Genomic DNA, 23131 nt, shown 5'->3' with positions numbered 1-23131 from the left:
GTGAGAAATGGAGAGATTCCATTCACCTGCAGATCAGCACCAAGGAATTAGACCGCGGAACCGTGCACTAGTACGGTCTTCAATAATGTTAAGCTCTTCCTATTTTCTTGGCATAAACCATGAGTTTAGCACCGCCGGAGTAACAATTGCAGGGTGTGGGTAAATGACTCAATAACGTCATGCCTCTTATGCAAAAGCACACATATATTGATATCTAGCAAATTAAAGTGCAGCAATGATTAACTTACAATATCCCGGTCCCAAGGAAAATAACCAATGCATCTACACATACCATTACAATAACAGTTGCTGAAGGTTTGCACCTTTATTTTGCCCTTCTTAACTTACCATAAGACGACTGGCAGATGCCTAGACAAAAAAGGTTGATGTGGTCAAATTAGAAACTACCGAATCCCATCTGATAGAGACAGCACGTTCACTGAGAATAATGACAGACATGAATATTTCTGTAAGCATTGTAGAATAGAATCTTGCATGTAGAATTCTACATTTCAACTTCAGTAATACATCCAATTAAATAAGCATGCCAGCAACCATCAAGAAATACACGTTATAAAGTCCGATGCCCAGATCCCTCTCTCTTTCCAACAACTGATATAGTTTCAGTTCTACTGCCGCACCATGAACTAATCAGAAGACATTTCTAATGCTTCAGAAATTCTCTCCTGTTTACCTCTTGTGATATTTAAGAGGCACAGGCAATAGTCAAATTATTATCAGCAAGTACATACACGCTCAGCATAACATTTTAATTGTCTAACTTTAAGGGATCCTGAACCAAAATAAGAAAATGAGAAAGTAAAATTGTGATCCCTGATCATGTTAACCGTGCTTGTCATTCATCAAAGCACTCCATACTACATACAAAGAATGCACAAAAACTGAACAAAAGATTCTCTTTTGTAAAGGTTATAGGTATGTCACCCGTTGTAAAAGGCTGGGCAACAAAATTACAAGAGCAGAGTGAGAGATCTACATCTATGTAAGACATGGACCAAGAAAATCCCTTTTGAGTTCCAAGAGAGTGGAATTCTCGTATTTTCTTCTCATCTAGCATGGATGGAATAATGGCGACCTCTTGTGCAACAGTGACATCTATTCCATGCATCATCATGATCAAAAAGCTCATGTATAATTCTGTTAACCATCAGTAAAGTTTGTATTTTGAATCACTGGCAGACTTTTATGTCAAAGCCATTAATCAGAAACCCAAATGCTGCAGTGTGTCACATAAGGTACTCCAAAAGAATGAATGTGACAGTTGGTCTCGCCCCAAGGTGGATTCTATATAATACGGACTAGAACTTATGCACGAGCTGCCGCCGCCCTTGCTCTAGCTACAGACTTCTCATATAGCTCCTCATACTGTGCAGCTGATGAATCCCAGCTGAAATCCATTCTCATGTCATTCTGAACAAGTTGTTGCCAGCCAACAGGATTTTTCATGTAGTAACTGAATGCCCGTTCCAGGGCACCACTTAGGCCCTACAAGTGTGTGCAGTAGTTAATTCAGAAAATGAACAGCAAATCTTTGGCTGATAACAAAATTTTTCAAAGGAGTAAACATATAAAAAATATATAAAATCCTGAATTTGCGAACAAATTATGCTAGCTCCTGGCACAATGTGCCAAACAATGGTGCATACCTGCTCATCTGGCGTCATAAATGTAAAGCCATTTCGATATTGTACTGGAATTGTATCATCATCAACATCAAAAACACTGCAAGAAATAGTTGATAGAGAGATAACCGATGAATTAGTTAAACAAATCCTGTTACATTGTGAAATTTACATAAAAATGCTAAATTGACTGCCCACCTATCAGTCAGTCCACCAGTTTTCCTTACAATTGGCACAGCACCATATCTCATAGCTATCATCTGTAAACATCAGAGAACTTAAAGTTTTAAAATCTAATAATAAAAGAACAGTACCCATCTATATATAATGAATTTTGTAGTTTCCACTTCTTCATTAATTTCCTCAAAAATGTATCCATAGTTAAAGATGTATCCATTAATCCGGAACAAAAGACTCATAATATGAATGATGATATGGAACAGCATTCTTCCATGTACACAAGAATATTCCACCTCCATACAATGACAATGATGATGACAATGATGCCAGGACTGTCGAAACCAATTGTAGTGATGATGCTTAAATGATTTACATAGTTCAGGTGAATGAGAAGAGAATAAAACCTGAGTAAGGCCACAAGGCTCGAACATTGATGGAATCACAAACATGTCAGATGCTGCATAGATTGTGTGTGAAAGAGCATCATCATATTTCAATAGCAATCGAACATGAGGGTGATTCTGGAAATGGTTTGCAATACCCTCAAACTCCCTCTGCAAAGTAAATTCAACTGATCAGACTAATGTTTGCAATGATACTCTTCTGAAGTGCAAAGAATTTAACTTAAATGACTTGTACCACCAGAAATTATTAAAACTATCACAATATACTCAGATAGTCAGAAGTATCTTTTTTAGCCAGGAGTATACTTTCTAGTATGCAAGATATAACTAATCAGGTAAATGAAGGAACAGGTTAGCAACTGAACTCATAGCATGGATACATTGATTTTTCCATATATGAAACCCAACCCCACACCTGCCCACCAACAAAAAAAAAAAAAAAAGAAGAAGAAGATAAAGAAGCATAAATGAGTTGGTTCACAGTCAAAACAAATCCATGCTAGAGTAGGTACCAAAAACTTTAGTCCTCTCAAAATGTCTATTTACTTGGAAATAATCAATTTAGTTACAGAAAATGACAAGAAAACTCTTTTTCTAGATCTTTAAGCCCTTAAATATCTGAAAATATGTTATACCTAAAAATATTTTTAAAGAGTATAAGTATAATTTGCTTCCCAACTATTTGCTATTTAATATCTGGGATCTTCATAAATGTGCATGAATTGCTAATAGTGATCCCAAACAGCATATATGGATGCTAATAGCAATGAGCTATACTTGATTTCCAATCCATGGGTGAACTTGCCGAATCACCATTACATTGTAGACATGATGCCCTAACTAAGAGCATTTTGTAGGTATCAAAGGATATGAATTACAATAGATAAATTAATTATCATGACAAGCAGTTGTTAACTAGAATAAATTGCCAGCAACACATTGTATAATGCATATATGTAAGATTTATCTATGTTTTAACAATATCAACAGTCTGCTGTTAAGATTTGTATTGACATTTATCAAAGTGTCATGATTCAATAAGTTTATCCTAAACACACCAACCTTATATATGCAAGGGGTCAATTTTAGTTAGGGGTGTAACTGGGAGTTGCTTGACCTGGGTCTGGTCGAGTTTGATTTGAAATTAATTTCAAGCTCAAAATTTCAGAATCAAGCTTGATTTTTTTAAAATACTATTTCTAGCTTAATTCAAACATAATTTTGAAGTGAACCGAACACGGTCCTAATTGATCAGCTTGAAAATCCTAAATCAAGTCAGAAATCAGTCCAAGTTTGAACCAAGTTCAGTTCAAGATCAAATTCAAGCTTGATTTCAGGATTGCATCAAATCTAAATTAACATTTAAAGGATTCAAAAATTAAATAAATATTCCTATCAAATAAATAAATAAATAAATATTCAAGCTTGAAACAACTCTAATAATATGGAATAGACCATTGGGTATAAGATCCAGTGAGGCAGTTTGCCTCACCAATGGTGGCGAGTGCAACTGCATGCAAATGGTGATTGGGGGGCCTACCCACGATATGCATACCCTGCGTATGGCACATATCCATTTGATGAGTGCACCCAGTGATCATTGTGCATTTGTGGGTGGCAAGCTAATCAAGCCAAGCTTGATCGAGCTGGGTATTTTTGGCTCTGATTCAAGCTTGGCTCATTTGACATTAAACTGTGCTTTTTTCATGCCAAGCTCGAGCTGTTCAGATCATTTGCCACTCCTAGTTTAGTTAATAAAACTATCAGCATAAAATGTGATAGTTTTACCAGTGAACTGGTATAATCTCATCCCAAAAGAAGTATCTGGCTGATACAACCAATAAATAACCAATACAACTGGAAAGGCTGGTCGATTCGTTAATGTCCAAATTAGAGGGTGGCCTGGTGCACAAGGCTCCCAACATTGCAGAATCTGTCGAGGGTCAGCCTTACCCCTGCATGTAGAGAGGCTGATTCAGGTTCTTGAACCCATGACCTCTAGTTCATACTGGACCAAGCTTATCATTGCATCAAGACTCACCCTCTTAGCAATGTCCAAATTAAGGACAGAAAATCTATATAGATGACAATAAGGAACTTATACTGTTTCGGTCTCTTTATGCTAACACTGATAAAAAAGAAAATGACAGCAAAAGAAGACAGATGATTTAAAAACAAAAAAAGAAGAGAGAGAGAGACATTAGAAATATCAGCATGAAAACTCAGAAGAAATATTTCCATCAAAATCATAATAAATCATCATCTTTCCTACACATTTTACTTAGCCGACCCACTTAATAAAGCATGCAGAATCTTAGATTTATCTGTAAAACGCTACACTTTTTTTTTATCCAATACCTGTTTTCAACTTTTCACTCCTATAAGAAACAAATTACCAGGAAAAATTATTTCTGGAATATGATATTTTATCCAGGCCTGTACTTGAATTGTAAACCAAAGATGCATGCAGATTGATTGTCATATCTATGGATGCATATCTTAATTTAAATTTTTTGGCCTTAAATGTTTTCTTACGAGAAAATGCATTCGCTTTGCTAGCTGGACTTGTCTAGATATAAAACAACAGCACTTCTAATATGGTTTTAAGTTTTTCACATTTCTTTCTGATTCTTCCTTAGTATCCTCTTCTTGTTATGCTTATCTTTCGCTGGTTCTAATTATTTCTATATTTTTCATCCGCAGCTTGACACTTAAAATTGATTTATGGCATGCCACAGAAAGTGCAACACCTTGGTTAGAAGTTTCTGGTTGCTAAGAATGAGAACATAATGCATAATTAGCTAATAAGAGAAATTACTAAAGATACACGCTTATACAATCATGTTAGGGGCCCTACAAAAGTTAGGACATGCTTAGAGCATATTTCTCGTAATTTCTTTTCTCCTTGTTTTTTTCTCAATCCCTGCTTATGTCCATTCCTTTTCTTTCTTGTTCCTTCTAGAAACCTCTCATATTTAGTATAGTCATTTGCAGTTTTCATTCTCCTTGTGTGTCTTACTAAAAAATTCTTGCATCCCTTATTAAAAGATGTAATTATTAATAATGCATGGATACCCTTTAAAAAGTTAAAGTGCAATATATATCGACATAGACACACCACACACAATTCTTGTTATTTATGGGGTCCATGCAGTATAAACACATGCACACACCATGCCTGCAAAATTCAGAAACTTGCATATATGCCTACACTATTACATAAATATCATCCAAATATAAAGTAGCATAATAATATATGATCCTTTTAGTGGACACCTTTATCCATTTAGGAAGTTTTGCTGGTCTATTCAATGAAACAGTCCTTAGCTGCTTATTTATATGTCAAAAAAATAGCACATGTACATTGGCATGAAATTCCAGATACGCCCCTCAAAATTTTCAAAAAATATACAAAAGGAAGGGGAAAAATAATTAATACCAAGTTAAGCTCCTCTTTGACCCTGCCAAACTAAGCCTAGAATGCAAATGTATTACAACAAGACAATAAAAGGATAACATAACCATAATCATCCAGTCTCTCCCTAACTATTTGAGGTCAGCTTTACGGATCCTTATTCAAAATTTGGATCCATTTCATAATTATCGACATATTTTGACAACCAACTGTCAACCTAACATCAAGCTCCGCAGCTCCACCTTTTATCAACATCTCATCCAGGCATGTATTTTAAACTTTTGGAAGGGAATGTATACGCTTTCAACCTTTTTGAGAATAAATTTTCAAATAATGGACTTAGAGGGGCACATATGTAAAAAAGCCCATAAATCCATAGCATCTTTCTTATAATAGATCAATTGGCCATATATAAAACAGCATAATTCATGCAGCCTATATTAATTATAATACACGGTATTGAAATAACATACAATCTAATGACTAGATGAATATGTTCTTGGTTATATACATTATCTAGATCCATATGCTCAAGCAAAGGATCATGATCAATGATTCTTCATACAAAATATTCACTTTCATATTCTGGAATCATGTGGTGAAGTAAATAAATTTCCAAAATAATCCAGGAAGAATACATGCAATGAATTCTGTTTTTGGGTTAGCAGGACACAATCTATCATTTATGTAAGCAGGATGAAGCATAAACAAGTAAATAAGGAAGAGACTAGCTGATTGACAAATCACATCATCAACATGTCATGACAACAGTCACCATGGATATTATGTAGTTGCACCAAGCGCTAAGGAAAACTACGCTTAAAGCATTCTTTGTTCAAAAAGGAGTGAAATACTGTTTTATGTGAAAAAAAATGACAAAACTTATTATCTTTCATGACAAAGAGAGTTTTACTTGAATGTGTGACACTGGACTTGAACCTAGAAGCACAAACTGTCCTCCTAACTCCAATGTTCGGTACATTGCATGCCTGATAAGATGTACACCCTTCTGAGGTACCAGTCGTGTAATGCAACCAACCTGTTACATGAAGTATTAATGAACTTTACTTTCTCTGAGATGATGGAAGATAAAAAAATATAAGAACATATAAAAGTTGCTTGAAATGAAGGGAATAATTGATGCAAATCAAATTAAAGCAGTGAACCATGAGTAATCGAATTAGAAGACTTTATAGTGAATATGATACAGAATGGTATCTGGAAAAAAATGTGCAATGTGAGTTATTCCTCAAAAGGTCAAATGACAATTATGGTTGTTCAGGTTGCATTTTAATATGATTAACCAGGAATAGTCAAATTGGTCAACAGTCAGAAATTTTTCAAAATTATATTTTTTGGAACAAAATTTTAAATATCAGATAATCCTGCAACATAGTTATATTACATAGTTATATTTGCTAGGTCTGACTACTTGCCAACTGACAATGTAGGTCATGGTGGCCCCTCTCTAACCAAAAATTTCCTTCACCATGGGTCCAACACCATTTCAGAGTGTTGCCATTGAGAGCCAGTTATCAATATTTTCAAATTTCATTCCGTTGGCCATTAAATGAACCCACTAAATATAAGCATTGCTTTATTCCCCAAGGTTAAGATTGAATCGTATCGCATTGCAAAATTGTTTTGCTTGCAATTTATTAATATATGCAGATCATAGACTCATTTAGTTCAGAAAATGCAGAATTTTTATTCCTTCTAGACAAGCACAATAAACAGCTCTCCATAAACTTCAGTTATTTAAACTTTTGGAATAGCTTGGCTATTGGTATTCTATGAAGAAGAGCATTTCAGGAAAGATAAGATTGAATGAATGGTACAAGTATATATTTAAACCATATATGATTGAAAACATGAGATAACAAGTGGTTATGCAAAGTAGTTGCACCTCAATGGCAGTGAGATAAAGAGCACAGCCTTGAATAAGAAATGATGGTAGTAAATACAGAGGAGGATGCATGGCCAACTACGTACAACATGCCACCAGCAATGCCTCAGTGCCCAAGATCAATCCAAGAGATGTGAAGATCCCACGGTTGTGAGAAAAAATGGCACAACTACAGGTCGAGCATGATCATGCAATTAGTCATGATCATTGCATTGAGGATCGAATCAAAAGGATGATGTCACTAGATGCATCTTCCCATCATCTTATCAATCCTTCCCACCATCATGCTCTATATCGATGCTTGATTCATCTTCTCCTGCTTCTTGAAAAAGTGTCGTAAGGTCATGATTTGGTAACAAAGCCAAGCTTCCTGAGTTTCACAGGAGGCTCAATCCAAAGGATTTTCTTGGCTGCATCACTACCATCATGAGGTTCTTTGAAGCTATGAATGTCTCCAACAACAAGACCATAAAGATCGTGGCCTTGAAATCAAGGTTTTAAATCCCGTGGTATAAGGTTGTCCTGGTTTTCCTATGGAATGAGACGTGCCACCATCCCGTCCCATCTTGATACTTGGGATAGGGGATATCCCAAGATGTCCAGATCAGGATGCCGGGATGCCAGTGGGACAGCCATATCCCGATACATAGGATGGTACCCCGTCCTATTGTCCTACGGGATGTCCCGCTAGGACCTAAATCCTTGCTTGAAATTACAAGGCTACATATCTATTTAGTGAGAAAATATCCAACTTTCTTGGATAACAATTAGAAAAATGAAGAACACTGATTAGCCAAAAATGGAAAAGTATCTATCATGCCGCTTCCTTTTGGTAGATCACCCTCACCCTCTATATCAATCTTACTTAGATCTAAGATGGGATGAAAGAAGCATCACCATCGGAACACAGAAGAGTTTATCACAATCTCCACTCTGGTGTACCCACATGAGGACAAAGGAATTCATGTATCCCATTATCTCAATGACGTATAGGTTTTTCAATTCATGATGAGATCATTGAACACAATTTGTGGCATATGAACGATGCCTATCACAATGCATTGTATGCAAAGAAAAAGCTGCAATGAGCCCAAATGGCAAGAAAGAGAACCACCGACATGCCATAACGCATGCTACCCTTTCCTCCTCCTAAGACACACCACAATGCATGCTACCCTCCCTCCTCCAAGGACACAATTGCCCCGTCCAACACTACAAAGAAAACGCCAGCCACCAATCATCACATCCTGGTCTAGAATGAGGCAAGTCTTTAGGAGCCATGCCAAATGGCATGCATACTCCATCTTGCTACACTTGTGGAGATCCAAGAAACCATGCTTTTGAGTGTCCTCGCCAACATCCCATTACTAAACTCCACCTCATTGATGCATACGATGAATGCGATGGCAAGTATGAAGAGAATGATATCATCAATGATAGTTGGTTGATGAACCCTACATCAATCTTTAAACAGATTGAGGCCAAAGCCTTATTTGTAGAGAATAGCATATGCACCTAAAGCCGAAGAGGAGGATTAGCTTTCAAGCAACATTTTTCGCACTTGCTGCAACACAGACAGGCGTGTTTTCAAATGCATCATCGATAGTGGATTGTGCTTAAATACTGTATCTCAAGAAATTATTGACAAGTTCAATCTAAAAGTTAAGAAGCATCCTTGATGATGCAAAACTGCCTGGTTTAAAAAAAGGCAATGAGGGGGCAACCATCTCCAATTGATGCTTATCAATTTCTCTACTAGCAGCACTTATCTGACAGTGTATGGTGGAACATAACATCTATGGATACTTGCGATATATTTATCAGGTTGTTCTTGACAATATAACTAAGGGACGACTCTCGAAGGAAGATAGAATGCATAGTGTGGAAGAATCAAGTAGATTATAATATTCTATGATATGAAGAATCATGCAGATTGTGTTATGAAGATTATGCTGATATTATGCTGATCCTTGATATCTCCTTTCTTTTGTATTCTCTTGTATACATAGTTATAATTCTAGCCTAGATTCATTGTATCCTTTCTCTATAAATTGTACTCTACTGTATCATCAAGAATTCATTAAAATCAAATACAGAAATAAACAATCATTTTTCACATCTTTTATGGTATCAAAGGAGGACGTTATTCTGCTCCTATGGTCGCCCTAGCGTAGCGACTGCCCATTGATAAGCCAAAAGCAATAGAATTGGCAGCAGCAAACTTTACCAAACTTTCAAATGATGAAATTACTTAGAATCTCAAAAGAATGTAGTGGAGCATGCTTCCAAAGCGCAAAGGATGCATTATCCATATTGCAAATAATATCATACATTATTAGACATTAAGTACTGGCATAGAAGTCTAGTTGCTGCAAAATTATATCAAATTATCCCAAAAAAATATATAACCAATGTTCTTGATGGTCATGATTAAATATGGCTAATTTTGTAAGGTGCTTATGACATGTCATGGTAGTACAGATTACAGAAGTTACCAGTGGCTGAAAGGCATCTGTAGAAGATAACTTAAGATACTTTCTTATAGCATCTTTATTCTTTGCTTTCCCATGAAGATCGTCAGCATTGTACTGCATGCTGACAAAACCATCTGTAGAAGGATTCCATGCATCTGTATCAATTCCATTGAGAATTCCAACAAATTTCTTAGAGTGGAATTTTAATGTTTCGTGGAGGCCCCGTCCACCCTGTAAACAAGAAGAAAGCTTGATCAGAGGAGAAAGATTAGATGAACAAACCTTATGCAGAGAACTTTTCAGAAATAAATGCTCCAATGCTAACTAAACTTTTAAAAGACCCAAAACAGAGGTCATCAACAAATACCTCCTTCCCTCAAGAGCCATGTATGACTGCAACCGGGGAAAAAATGATACATCAAATAATATGCAATAGATTAAAGATGAGAATTCCAAGTACTACACAAGGTGAAAACATAAGGCATATAGCAAACTGACGCTGCAGGAACCTTTTGAGACTAATGCTGAAGAAAAATCTAGATGAATAACATGCCAAATGCTCATGGTCAAGTTTTTAGAATGAACTTGCACTTCTAGTATAAAATATGACAGCATAATGGTTTATAAGCGAAACGTACAATTGTCCTACTCTTTTAGGGGCAGACAGTTTTGTGACCAGAATTTTTCTTTAATGACCCAAAGACCCTTCTCTGGACTCCAACTGTAGTGTTAAGCTATTTCTCAAATCATGGCCTTCCAAGCAACTCTAGTGTTTCCATTTCCCACTCCTTTTTTCACTTTACAGAGTCCATTTCCTCCCAGCTTTTGTACTATTCCAACTCAGGGATTGTTTAACTCCCCCTAACCACCCTTCCCCTTTTTTTATTTTTTATTTTTTGACTCATTCAGCCCCTCTCCCCTGTTTGACCATGTGCATCGCACATGCAACATGCTAGTAGGAAATAATAAATGACTGAAAGTTGATGTTCATATTACATGATCACATGGTAAACAATGGTTGATATTTTCTATAAGATGAGATTAAGCATTTTTATTATTTCAAAGGAGATCTGGCACTCTAAATGGAATATGTCTGAATGAAGGACCTGGATGGATGGATGTGCACATTATCCGTCAGACAGAATTCCGTTGACTTGAGAGTTTACAGAGTTCATAGATGTAAAGAGAAGAGAGGAATCATATTGGAGGACCCCATTAATCATACAATTCAAGGAAATGGGAGATTATTAATTCCTTTTAAGAGGTGATTAACAGCATCCATTTTTCTTTTCAAAGCATTCTATTCTCCAGGAGTTCCTCCACAGCATTGTTTTCCTCGCTCTGCCTCTAGCCCAGACTCCTCACTTTGAGTCCCTAGCAGTTATGTAACAAAACAGGCCCTAGCAATGGAGTATGCAATTTTGTGGGTGACTAAACAGCAAGATTCAAGCTCGATAAAGAAATGGAACAACAAAGCATGAAACAAGTAAACACATTAACTTATTAGGAAAAGCATGGTCCATAATATTCAGATTGGCCCATTCCTTCTATCCTAAAAGGACAAAAAAATGAAAAAGAGCCGGACTAACCATGATGAGCTTTTGTGCATTATCACAAATTTTACTAACCGAAAATCTGAAAGCCTTCATTGAAAAGAAAACCAATAAATCGAAATCCAGATCTCTTGGAACCCATGCAGGTAATGTAGAGGTTGCATAGAACCAGAATCACTGCTTGCTACAATGACAAGCAGACACGACTAAAACATTGGATATGATTGATGATCATCAGTGTTGGTATTACTGGGTATATTTATGTAGTAATGTACAATTAAAACATCTAACATTGCAACAGTTGGTCATTTGCAGTAATGTCCTATTAGAAGCCCAATGCATAGGTTGATTTGTCTGCAGCCTAGACATAAACTAAACAGTTTACATTTGCCTCCAGAGTAGATAAATGGTGACCAATAATTTCTTCTTTAGAATTCTATGTTGGTTCTTTAGCTTTATGCTACAGATGGATGGAATTTGTGGAAATATAAGAGAGCACCCATCTGCCACTAGGGGGTGCTCAGGTCAGGGAACCATAAATTATTAAAGCAGAATTTTTTCATACAGATGTGCAGAAGTGTCATCAATAAATGCTTAATTGACACTATTTCCATGTCAAGAAGATGTGAGATGACTCTTCATTCTTTCATGTCCTTGATGCCAACCCATGTAAGAATGATACTGGCTTTAGTCTCTTCATGATACCATTGTGTAAGCGTCTTCTGACTAAATCCATTGACTTTTGTCTTTGTGTGGTTCATGTATTTGTTTCTGCATTTACATTGGTATGCATTTCAGGTGTAACATTAGCTGCATTGGTCCACAATCCACATGCAGATATTAGTCAGACACATTAGCAAATATTTTCAAGCTAGAACTGCAAACGGCATAGTTATATAGATCACAACTGATATGACTGAGATACAGCAAACTATCAGATATGAAATAATGAAACAGATCATTTGCAGTGTTCCTAATATGGTGTCATGATCAATACCTCTGCAGTGCGCACCTCTTGAGCATAAGTTGGTGATACTGTGGTAACAATGTTGGAAAATATGATTGCACCCTGAAAATGATAGTTGTCCAATTGTGACAGAAATACATAAAAGACACATGAAACTACAGAATATTTTATTCCAAACTAACTTTATAATCCATTCTATCTCATTACCTTAACAGGATTGACTTTGTCATGTGCTGAATTGTCCTGCATCCTATCTGGCCTATTTAGGTGGTGAACATCAAGGCCACAGGATCCCAACTCTGAAGCAGGCGTTGTTCCTTGATATTCAAAGTTGTGACATGTGAAGCAAATTCTAGCAGAATTGAACCCCTGTCTTGCATATATTTCCCAATAAAGTGGTGCCTGTTATGTTGAAAAATGTCAATCAGTATTTTTTACAGAATAATCAAGATTCTTGTATTCTATGAAAGCCATGCTTTTTCATGCTAAGTGCCTACAACAAAAGCTGTCTGCCAGTCATGACAATGGATTATATCAGGCCTCTTTCCAGTTTGATAGAGCAGTTCAAGTGCTGCACGGCTAAAAAATGAGAAGCGTTTAAAATCGTCATGCTCTCCATAGTACTGTCCTCTCCAGAAAAAATTAGCTGGATGATGAGGCTCTATAAAATAGATGGGAAGACCTGCGCATTACAATTCTGGTAAGCCTCAATTTATTACAAACTTATGCCCCTAAGAAGACAAACACTTCTGAGGCAGTCTTAAACCTTCAACAGTTCCAACCCAGATTTTATTTTTGAATAGCTGTCCATCGAAATAAGACTGTACCACCACATCTAGTACCTACAAGAATAGCCAAGATATGAATTCAATTAATCAATAACATGGCACAGTTTTCAAAAGGTCATGAAACAGAATGAACAACTAGCAAGTAATAAACCTTCAGATCACCAATATGATCATGCTGCATGCAGTCATATTTAGGAAGAACAATTTCCACAAGATGTCCCTTTCTCTGCAATGCTTTACCAAGACCAGATACAACGTCCCCCAGACCACCAACCTTAGAAAGCAAGAAATTAATTGATTAGGAGCTGAGTACAGAACTGAGTTAATTCAATTAAGCATTTCAGATCAATTACAAATATTAATCAAAGGTAAAGAAATTCAGAAGAGTAAATTGTAGAAATGCACCATTTTACATCTATATGAAATGTGCACACACACACACCAAAAAAAAAAAAAGAAAAAGAAAAGAAAATATAAAAAATCTATCAACAATGCAGTGCAGATAACAATACAACCTACAAAGCAAACAATAAGGTCCAGTACTCTAGTTAGTGAAATAGCTTAGAGAAAAGTATTTCAAAACCAAAATAAAATAAAGGAATGGTTCAACTATCGTGTGAGTAGGGATGGACACTTAAATAAATGCATACATTGTGCAATCACATGCTATGTAATGAAATGAAGAGACATCCTACTGACCACAAGGAAACCTATCATACATTATCAATGCTTTGTGATGGCTGGTGATCAAGTTTTCTGAAGATATTTGTCATACTCTATCCTTGGAACACAATTATGATATGCCGCAAAAAGGAACCACTGTAGGCATGAATGAGAAGTTCCTATAAGGAAGTAAAATTCATAGGTACAAGTACAACCTTTCCTCAGCAATTTAGCTAGAGCAGGCTTTGTCGATTGAACTTTGAAGTACCAACAAACACTTATGAATGATTTTTAAGGGGGAAAAAATTCTCAAGATGACCAAAAACCTTAATCAGTAAGTATCAATCTCTTGGTTAAGCAACTTTAGAAAAAGGATGGTGCAATGGGACCTAGAAAACAAGGCGATAGAAAGGGTGTTACCTATTTTATCAGTTATGCAATCTATGCTCATGCAATTACAGACAAGCCATCTAACGCACCCTTCAAATTCTCATAAGTGTAATAATTTGATGATTATATCATCACTATTTGGACTGTCAGATAAATCTTATCTTTGTTATTTCCTGATTTGTTAGTTTGGTTATATATATCACAATAGGAGGCTCACCGAAGCATCTAGTATACTTATCAGTATTGCTCATCAATTGTGTCATTGACTTCTGTTCAAGTCTGATTAATAATTTACACCATCCATCAGCTAGAAGAAAATTTTTAAGTCCTTTATATCTAGGTCAGCCTGCTGTCCATAGAGCCATATGCTTGCTTGACAGCCTGCTGTGCATAGAGCCATATGCTTGTGATATCTCCACTCAGTCATGGGAGAAGAGGAGTTTGGAGGAGAGTGAAGCAGAGAGGATTGGGATGTCTTTGATTTGCAATTGCAAAATAGTCAGGATACTGGTACCATTCAAATGACAAAGTAATCTGAAAATCTTGGGATTGTGGGATTGAGAACCTTCCTATTCCCCACGGCTCCTCCCTTCTCAACTGCTTCAGGCCCCATGGGAAAAATCACCCAGATATGGTATCCAGGCAATTATAAGGCTCCTTAATATATGTGGTTAATCAGTTATATTGTATCTATGTCTTCTCCTCTTTTAACAATTTATTTAAAAATCTACTGCCTTTTCAAAACTTTGTCTTGTAAAAATGCCTTCATACGTCATGTTGGCTCCAAAAATTAGCAATAAAAATATTATTCTCAAGTCCTCATAGCCAGTTTATACACCTACTTTATTCTCCATTCTTTAACATGAAATATTTTCCATTTCCACTTTTCCAGAAACAAATATTAGTATCCTTTCCCTTGGGACTGGACTAAAACTTGTTTTGCCCTTTCCAGGTAAACATAATGATGAGGTAATCAATCAAATTGATGTTAGATTTCAGCACTAAAGTCCTTCAAAAAGCTGAACTGACTCTGTCTAAATGTAAGCATACAACATCTGTAGAAATTTAATTTGAACAACTGAAGAATACTATGTTCAAAATGAAATATAAAGATTCAATCTGAGAAACATTAGAAACATCAGCATGCAGAAAATTCTCAATGAGAAATGGTCACATGTGATGATATTGTACTGGGAACTTGGTGTACCTTCGCAACTGGAGCCATCTCTGCTGCAATGTGAACAACATGCAATCCAGGACTGTATCAATGAAAACAAGATTATGCAAATCACCTTATATATCCAAAGCATGCAACATGATCATATTTCTCAATGAAGGAGGGAAAAACCAATACCTAGTTCGAGACAATGTCAATTTGAGGAATGTAGCCACAATTTCACGGTCATTCTTGCCCCTGCAAGCCAAGTATGCATCACGGATTTGAACATCCCTTTTCCATGCCATTTCTCTCAGTAACTTTGCATCATTGGACGATAATTTCTTCTCGAGCAACAAACCATCAATTGTAAGCAATAAACGGCTCCAAAATTCCCAAGGCATATCATCAGCAGGTTGTTGAAGTGATCTTCTCATGCTTTCTTCTTTTAACTTCTCAAGTGTATCTTGGAATTCTTTGACTGATTCTTGATACAACTGAATCTGTGAATTTATTTCCTGATCGGACATTTCAAGACGCTCATCTAATAGTTCAACTTTTTGTTGCAAAAGCTCATTATAATGTTGAAACATGTCTGATGAAAATTTATGTGCATTTGCTTCTTCCAGAGATGCTTCTAACTTCTCAACCTTCTGTCCCAGCTCCTGATTTTGTTGTAAAACTAATTTAGCCTGGTCTGCTTGTTGGGTGGCATTTTCAAGCAAGGTTTGCAAATTTTCCACCTTCTCCCTTAAAGCCTTGCATTCATAGGTCACAGAAGTAAGTTTTGAAACGTCAATCTGAGCAGCTGAAAATCTAGACTCCAACTCTCTTAGGGAATCCTCCAAAGAGGATCGTTCTTTCTCCAACACCAGTACACGTTCCCCAGTTTCCGTAACATCAGTAAGTTTTGCCTTCAGAGTTTGTATATCATCCTTCAGTAATGTATTCTCCTTCTTTAAGGCATCAAGCTCCTCTATAAGAGGGGAACTACCAGCATCCAAGGAAGATAAATCTGGGTTCCAAATTTTACCCCCAATTTCAAACTGTCCCTCGATGGTATTCCTTGAAGATATTTCATTATTCAACTTCTCAAGTTGATCTTCAAGAAGTTCAACGTTTATCTTTTCTTGTGCTGCAACTTTAAGTCGTGCATCAGTTTCTGCCAACTTCATCTCTAGAACATTCATTTCTGCTTGTAAGGTCTCCTTTTCAGAAAGAATCTTGTCAAGATCTTCAAGTGCACGAACACGAGCTTGATTGAGAAGCAAGATATCTAACAGAAAACCAATTAAAAAAGAAAAGAAAATATAAGATATGAATAAAGTGAGAAAATGAGAATTTCAGCGTCAAAAGAAATATTGCTTACTCTTTTCGGCATTCCTTATCATGCCTATCAAATCTTGAAGACGAACACTTGGAAGCTGCTGTCCACCATCCACATGCTCAATCTGTCATATAAAGCAACTTACAATAACCTAGAATCAATTTCTCTTAGCAAAGTAATTGAGAACATATGGCACTCCACGAGAAGCTCAAAAAAAAAGAGCATAATATGGCTAAAGCTCCTAAAAATAACATGAATGACAAACTATATGGTGCCAAAATAACTCAAATAAATCTGATATGGTGCAGTGTCATGAGATTTCAAAAATAAATGTTAAAAAAATGATTTCAGCTAGGTAATAAAACTCTCCATTCAAGAATCTACATCAATAGATTGCTACAACAGGTCAATAGGTAGGTCCACAACAGGGTTCAAAGGTGACTATGGGGAAAATACAATATGAAATTATGAATCTCAAACAGAATATATGGTTGGACAGGAATGCTGTTCTGCATAAATTAATGATAAGGAAGGAAACAAGTGCACAGATGACACAAAGTGAATAACAATGCCACTGGTTGGAATTAAAAACTGTTCAACATTAAAAATTTCAGAAGAACAAGTTAGTTTCAATTTTTCCATTGAATGTCTGGCTTGAAGTTCAGATATTCTATAAATTAAAGGTGTGAAACATGAAATAACTAGATTGAACCCCCAGTCTTAAACATCTGATCTTCAGTCAGCCAGATAATAAATTGATCAGAAGAACATTGATAGCAAAATTTCAAAAGAGGAAGATGTTAGGGATCTTCCAAAGGGATGTGGAGAACAAGAGAGAGAGAGGAGAGAGGTAGGGAGAAAGGCTCTTTTTCATTCTCCTTCCCATCAAACTTCTCAAACTCCACCTTCAATCCGCTGCTCATGATTGGCACCAATCACAATCACAACAAAAGCAGATCAAATTTGAGAAGGTATACCTTGGAAGAGGGTGTGCAGATTTTTCTTTCCTTAGAGAACTTCCTTCCTTCTTCCTCCCCACACAACCAAATGTTGGTCCAACAGAAGATAAAAATAAAATAAGGAGAAAAGAAGAAGAATGAAAAACTAAAGGATCAACTTATTAATAAATGTCGATTTCACATATCCAAGAACAGGTCAAGGATTTATGGGGGAAAAATAATTAACATGCCTCATAAAGTAGCTGAAATAGATAGTGAAAAACCTTGCAAAAGTCGTGTCATTCCATGTTGCTTTAAAGATGGAAAAAGCACTAACTTATTTGGGAAAGCTCTCTTCCAATATTTGGTAGCCTTTAAATGTTCATTAAGTCAGACCAAAATTTTACATTTTAGCAGGATGAGGGGCATCCTGGTCGTCCTGTCTTGTTCTTGTGAGAAAACGGGACCGAGATGGGCTCAGGACTCCAAAATCCATTCATATAGGAAAAGAAGAAAGAGGAAAGAAGGAAAGGAAGGAAACAAAAAGAAAAGAAAAAAAAAATGAAAGGAAAGAAGAAGAAAAATAAAATTAAAAAAAAAAAGAGAAAGGGAGATGAAAAAGAAAGGAAAGAAAAAAAGGTAGAGAAAAAGAAAGAAAAAAAGGAAGAAAAGACAAAAGAAAGAAAAAGAGGAGAAAGATGGAGGATATCCACCAAGATGCATGACCGAGATGATTGTCGGGATAGGACGGGACAACGAGACGACCCATTTTATGAAGAAATTAGGACACCTTTATCACACAAGATTGAAAACCTTAAGTCAGATGAGGTATAAGTTAAATTATTATTTTCCATCTTCAGCAATTATTAGTTACTGAATCCAATTTTAGGGTTAAAATATATGCTTTACAGATGATCAAACATAGAAACATAATTAATAAGAATCAAGACTAAACTTGATATAAGTGCTAGGATGAAATACAATACCGCAATATTTTTCTCCTCAACGGAGGATGGTAGTCCATCTATCTTGGTAACAAGACTAGCATCAGCATCAGATGTTGATAGAGTTTTTTGATGAGAATGTACATCATTTTTGATACTAGAATTTTGAACTTCATGGCTTTCTTCACTTTGCGGCTGAAGGTTCAAATTTAAATGCGGTTCAGGTGCCAGACACAGAAACATAATTAATAAGAATCAAGACTAAACTTGATAAAAGTGCTAAGATGGAATACAATACCACAATATTTTTCTCCTCAACAGAAGATGGTAGTCCATCTGTCTTGGTAACAAGACTAGCATCAGCATCAGATGTTGATAGAGTTTCTTGATGAGAATGTACATCATTTTTGATACTAGAATTTTGAACTTTATGGCTTTCTTCACTTTGCGGCTGAAGGTTCAAATTTAAATGCGGTTCAGGTGTTACTTTTTTAACCTGTCTCCTATGCTGGGAACTGCACATATTGCAATATATTCAAAGAAAATGATAACATTGAAGACTATAAGGTATTATAAATTTACCATGAGTCCTGTCAAAGATATTTGTACCAAAAGCATATTAGCTGCTCTTTAGTGTAAACTTGACATTATATGTAGGTGAAAACTTAACTTATGCCATGCCAAGAGCTTAGCAATCTCTTTGAAAAGATTCATCGACTGGATGTACCACCCTTTAGATGGATCTGAAGCTAAAATGTGGTTTTGAAATAGATTAGGGAAACTAAAAATAAAGTCTTGACACCTAACAACTAGTTTTATGATTATGATGCTAATACTGTATTTCTACATACATAGGTATGTAACTGTGTGCATGCATAAAATGGTGGACTTACTCTGACAAAGGCAAGAAACTTTAGATTTAGGACAGTGTTATCCTAAAAGAAATCTATATCAAACACAGACATGAACATTAATACAGCATTTTTGCACTTTGTATCATATATTAGATGAATTATTCCCATCATATTGTCCTTGGAAGCAAATCATGGGGGATTCCATTCCATAAAAGAATAGATGATATGGTAATACTTACAAGCAAGTGTGTCAAGCCAGGCAATACAGCTCGCAGATAACATCAAGAACTGAGTTCAGCTTGTTGTAATATTTCAAAAGTGATAATTTGACATCTCAAAACAGTGAGAACCGGCAGGCAATGTTATCCTTTATAATGCATATGCATATCATGCCCTCGATTAAGTTCAATAAATTGTTCAACAATTGATCTAATTTCATTCACTGTTCCTGAGATTGTATCCATGCATATTGGTGCTCAATTCTTAATCAAACTGGATCATATCTACCTTTCTGAAACAAGAAGGGGAGGTTCTTTTGATCCAATCCTAAGAAAATTTGGATGTTCAAGAACAAGATAGGATCGAGATATAGTTCTTTCTTGAAAATCTAACATCACCTTTTCTAGACAACACTACAGGTTCAACACGGAGTCTTGAAGGCTTGATGTAATCCGTTCAGAAAAGATTTGTCACTACCTAGTTTCCTGGAGCCAGATGAGCCTGTGCACTTTTTTTCCTCTGTTTTCTACCCAAGAACCTATTCCAGCCAAGTAGACTATAGTTATTTTCACATTTTGGGATGAGCTTAATTGCAATGATGACCAGAGAAACAAGAAATAATAAACCAAGAACTAAGAAAGTTCATTCAAGAAATCAAATCACTTGTTTCTTGCTTTAAAAGATTTTAAATAACAACTAATCCATATAAAAAAACCACAGTGATTAGCATAAATCAATGCTTAAATAAATCAAGCAAAGCACGCCAATAGATTATGGTTATTCTCACATTTTGGGATGAGATTAATTTTTAGAATGATGACAGGAAAGACCAGCAATACTAAACACAAGAATTGAAAACCCAAAATCAAGAAATCAAATAAATTGTTTCTTGCTTTGAAGGATTTATTTAAAAAAACAACAACTAATACATCCACGAAAACCAAAGCGATTAGCATAAAGACAAATACAGTAAAGAACAGAAGTCAAATCATTAAGCGAAGGACACTAGTAGACAACATTTTGGGTTGAGATTAGTTTTTTACAATGATGACAAGAAAATCAAGAAATGACAAAAACCAAGAACTAAAAAACCTCACTCAAGAAATCAAATAAGACGTTTCTTGTTTCAAAATATTTGGAGAAAACAACTAATGTACCCAAGAAAGTCCTAGCAATCAGCATGAAGACATGTTTCTGTGAAGAACAGAGATCAAAATCAAGCAGAGTAAACTAATGCATCAAAAGCCACCAAGAGTAAACTGATGCGAAACTTTACACTGATTCAATACGTTTTCTTCTCAAATCAAAAGATCACTAGAGAAAATGCAATCAAGAACCAGAGTTTATTATGTAGCAACGGAGAAATAGAGAAACGGTCCAAAGAGAGGCACGGATGCAGTAAAGAACGGAGCTCAAACCATCCAAGCAAAGTACACTACCGCATCGAAAGCCACCAAGAGATAGACATGCGAAAACCTTGCACCGATTCAATTCCAGAAACAAACAAGAAGTCGGTCGACCTAACGTTTTCTTCTCGAACCAAAAGATCGCAATAGAACGATGCGATCAAGAAAACAAAGATAATTTCACAGCAGCTAAGAAAGAGAGAAACGATCAAGGAAAGGCGAAGAGACAAAGCAGGACCTCAAATTCCGATGCCGCATCTTGCATGAAACCGAGAGAAAGGGACGCGGGCGAGTGATCGGGAGGCGAGCAAAGGGCTTGCAGTAGCTCAGGCCATGGCCAAGAACCAGGGCGCCGCACGCCTCCGACGCCATGGGAGCAGAGCTCGGAGGAACGAATCAAGAAGAAGCGCAGTAGTTGTAGAAAGATAGAGGAGGTCGATGGGAGAAGAGGAGAAAGGATGGGAGGAGAGCGATTTGCTCTCTTTTATAGGAGGAAGAGGGGAGCAGAGAGGAGAGGCTTCTTGGCCACGGTAAAGCAACGTCCCCGTGGATTCTCAAGAAAGGCGGAAACGGCTGGAGACTTATCGGGGACTTTTTATTTTTGGTTCTCCGTTCGTCCGAGAGTTTCCACTCGGTGATCACATCAGAGATCCATCCATCGTCACCGTCGGTTCGATGGACTCCTAGGAAGTATGGGTCACGTGATGGCTACGTCTAACCATTGGAGCGTTTGGGCCGTTGAAAATAGGATAGAGGAACATTCCTCGGCTGCCACGTATACAAAAACGCAACAAGTCATTTCATGACTGCATTATCTAGTTCTCGAGTTTTTGATTGGCTTAATTATGATGGCCAATTATGATTTCGGCGAAGATCAATTATAACGGTATGGACAATATGATGTGTTATTCAAAACCTTCGATTAGACTTCTTGGCACTAAAAAAAAAAAACCCTTCAATTTAATTTCATTTGGTTGTAAAATATTATTACATTCATGTAGTGTGCTAAAATATATAAAAAAATAGTCATTTACTTAAATTATTATATTTCACAGGGCACATTTAATATTTTTAAATTACTTTGGATATATACAAATCTTACTTTTCTCTTTTCTTACATAAGATATTTGTTGTTATTATATTTCTAACTCAATAAAAGTAATCCTTCACTTGAGATTTAGAATGGCCCAATTGATAAAATTTTGTTGTTGAAAACTAGGAATACTCATGTACCTGGATCATGTCCTTCAATTGCAAATGGCATGATAAATATTTCTTGAAGGTTAAGTAAAATTGCATAATGAATGTTTCTTGGATACATACTAATGGCTGGAATGTACAAAAATGCCATGCATTTGGATGCAAGCTATGCAGCCAAATTCACATCTAAGTTAGATTTTTTATTTGTTTGTGTACTCCTCCTCTGTCCCATGGCTTGTGCTCTAGATGCAGATATGTTGACCAAGCCTCGTGAATTTGGAACTAGCATTGCGATGAAATATTAAAGCTCTGTTAGATCTTAGGCAGTGGAAAATGAGAGAAGGACCAGCACACGAGGTGAAGAATCCACCAACAAAAAGATTTTCTATGGTTAAATATTATCTTCCAATTGCTTAACTCCTCCATCTCATTCCAAACTTTCGGCCAGATGCAAGCTAAAGCATAAATTATTATCAGATAAGATATTGAAGCATCCAAACATCCTAAATCAAGCAGGCTATCTTCCCTTTCCAGGCCACATATGTGCATCGGCAGTACAATCGAGCAGCAAATTGGAGTGCTCAACAAGCGTTAGATTGGGATATTACTCTGGATTCCTATGCCTCTGTTTCACTAGCTTTAAGCCGGCCCCACCACCACCACCTCCTCCTCCTCCCAAAAAAAAAAAAAAAAAAAAAAGACAT

General features: G+C 36.3%; 1 protein-coding gene across 3 annotated transcripts; it reads right to left on the bottom strand.

The window, feature by feature from the left end:
* Window positions 1-804: 804 nt before the first annotated feature.
* LOC105048676 (probable starch synthase 4, chloroplastic/amyloplastic) lies at window positions 805-21799 on the bottom strand. 3 transcript variants are annotated; one of them, XM_010928073.3, is made up of 17 exons: window positions 21466-21799; window positions 19047-19263; window positions 18791-18943; window positions 16909-16990; window positions 15738-16815; window positions 15591-15642; window positions 13482-13604; window positions 13309-13384; window positions 13040-13224; window positions 12750-12944; window positions 12573-12644; window positions 10044-10253; window positions 6556-6681; window positions 2228-2377; window positions 1842-1903; window positions 1668-1743; window positions 805-1506 (listed from the first exon to the last, which is right to left on the bottom strand). In XM_010928073.3, exons 1-17 carry the CDS (start codon window positions 21597-21599, stop codon window positions 1327-1329), a joined length of 3171 nt encoding a protein of 1056 aa, XP_010926375.1. In that variant the 5' UTR covers window positions 21600-21799; the 3' UTR covers window positions 805-1326. The 3 variants fall into 3 exon arrangements, with proteins under 3 accessions (XP_010926375.1, XP_073108765.1, XP_073108764.1); XM_073252664.1 differs by lacking the exon at window positions 18791-18943 and adding an exon at window positions 20220-20359 and having other exon boundaries at window positions 21466-21603; XM_073252663.1 differs by lacking the exon at window positions 18791-18943.
* Between the last annotated feature and the right edge of the window lie 1332 nt (window positions 21800-23131).

The sequence above is a fragment of the Elaeis guineensis genome, chromosome 2 (genome assembly GCF_000442705.2).
Source record: "Elaeis guineensis isolate ETL-2024a chromosome 2, EG11, whole genome shotgun sequence".
NCBI lineage: Eukaryota > Viridiplantae > Streptophyta > Magnoliopsida > Arecales > Arecaceae > Elaeis > Elaeis guineensis.
This window is presented reverse-complemented; position numbering and strand designations above follow the sequence as displayed.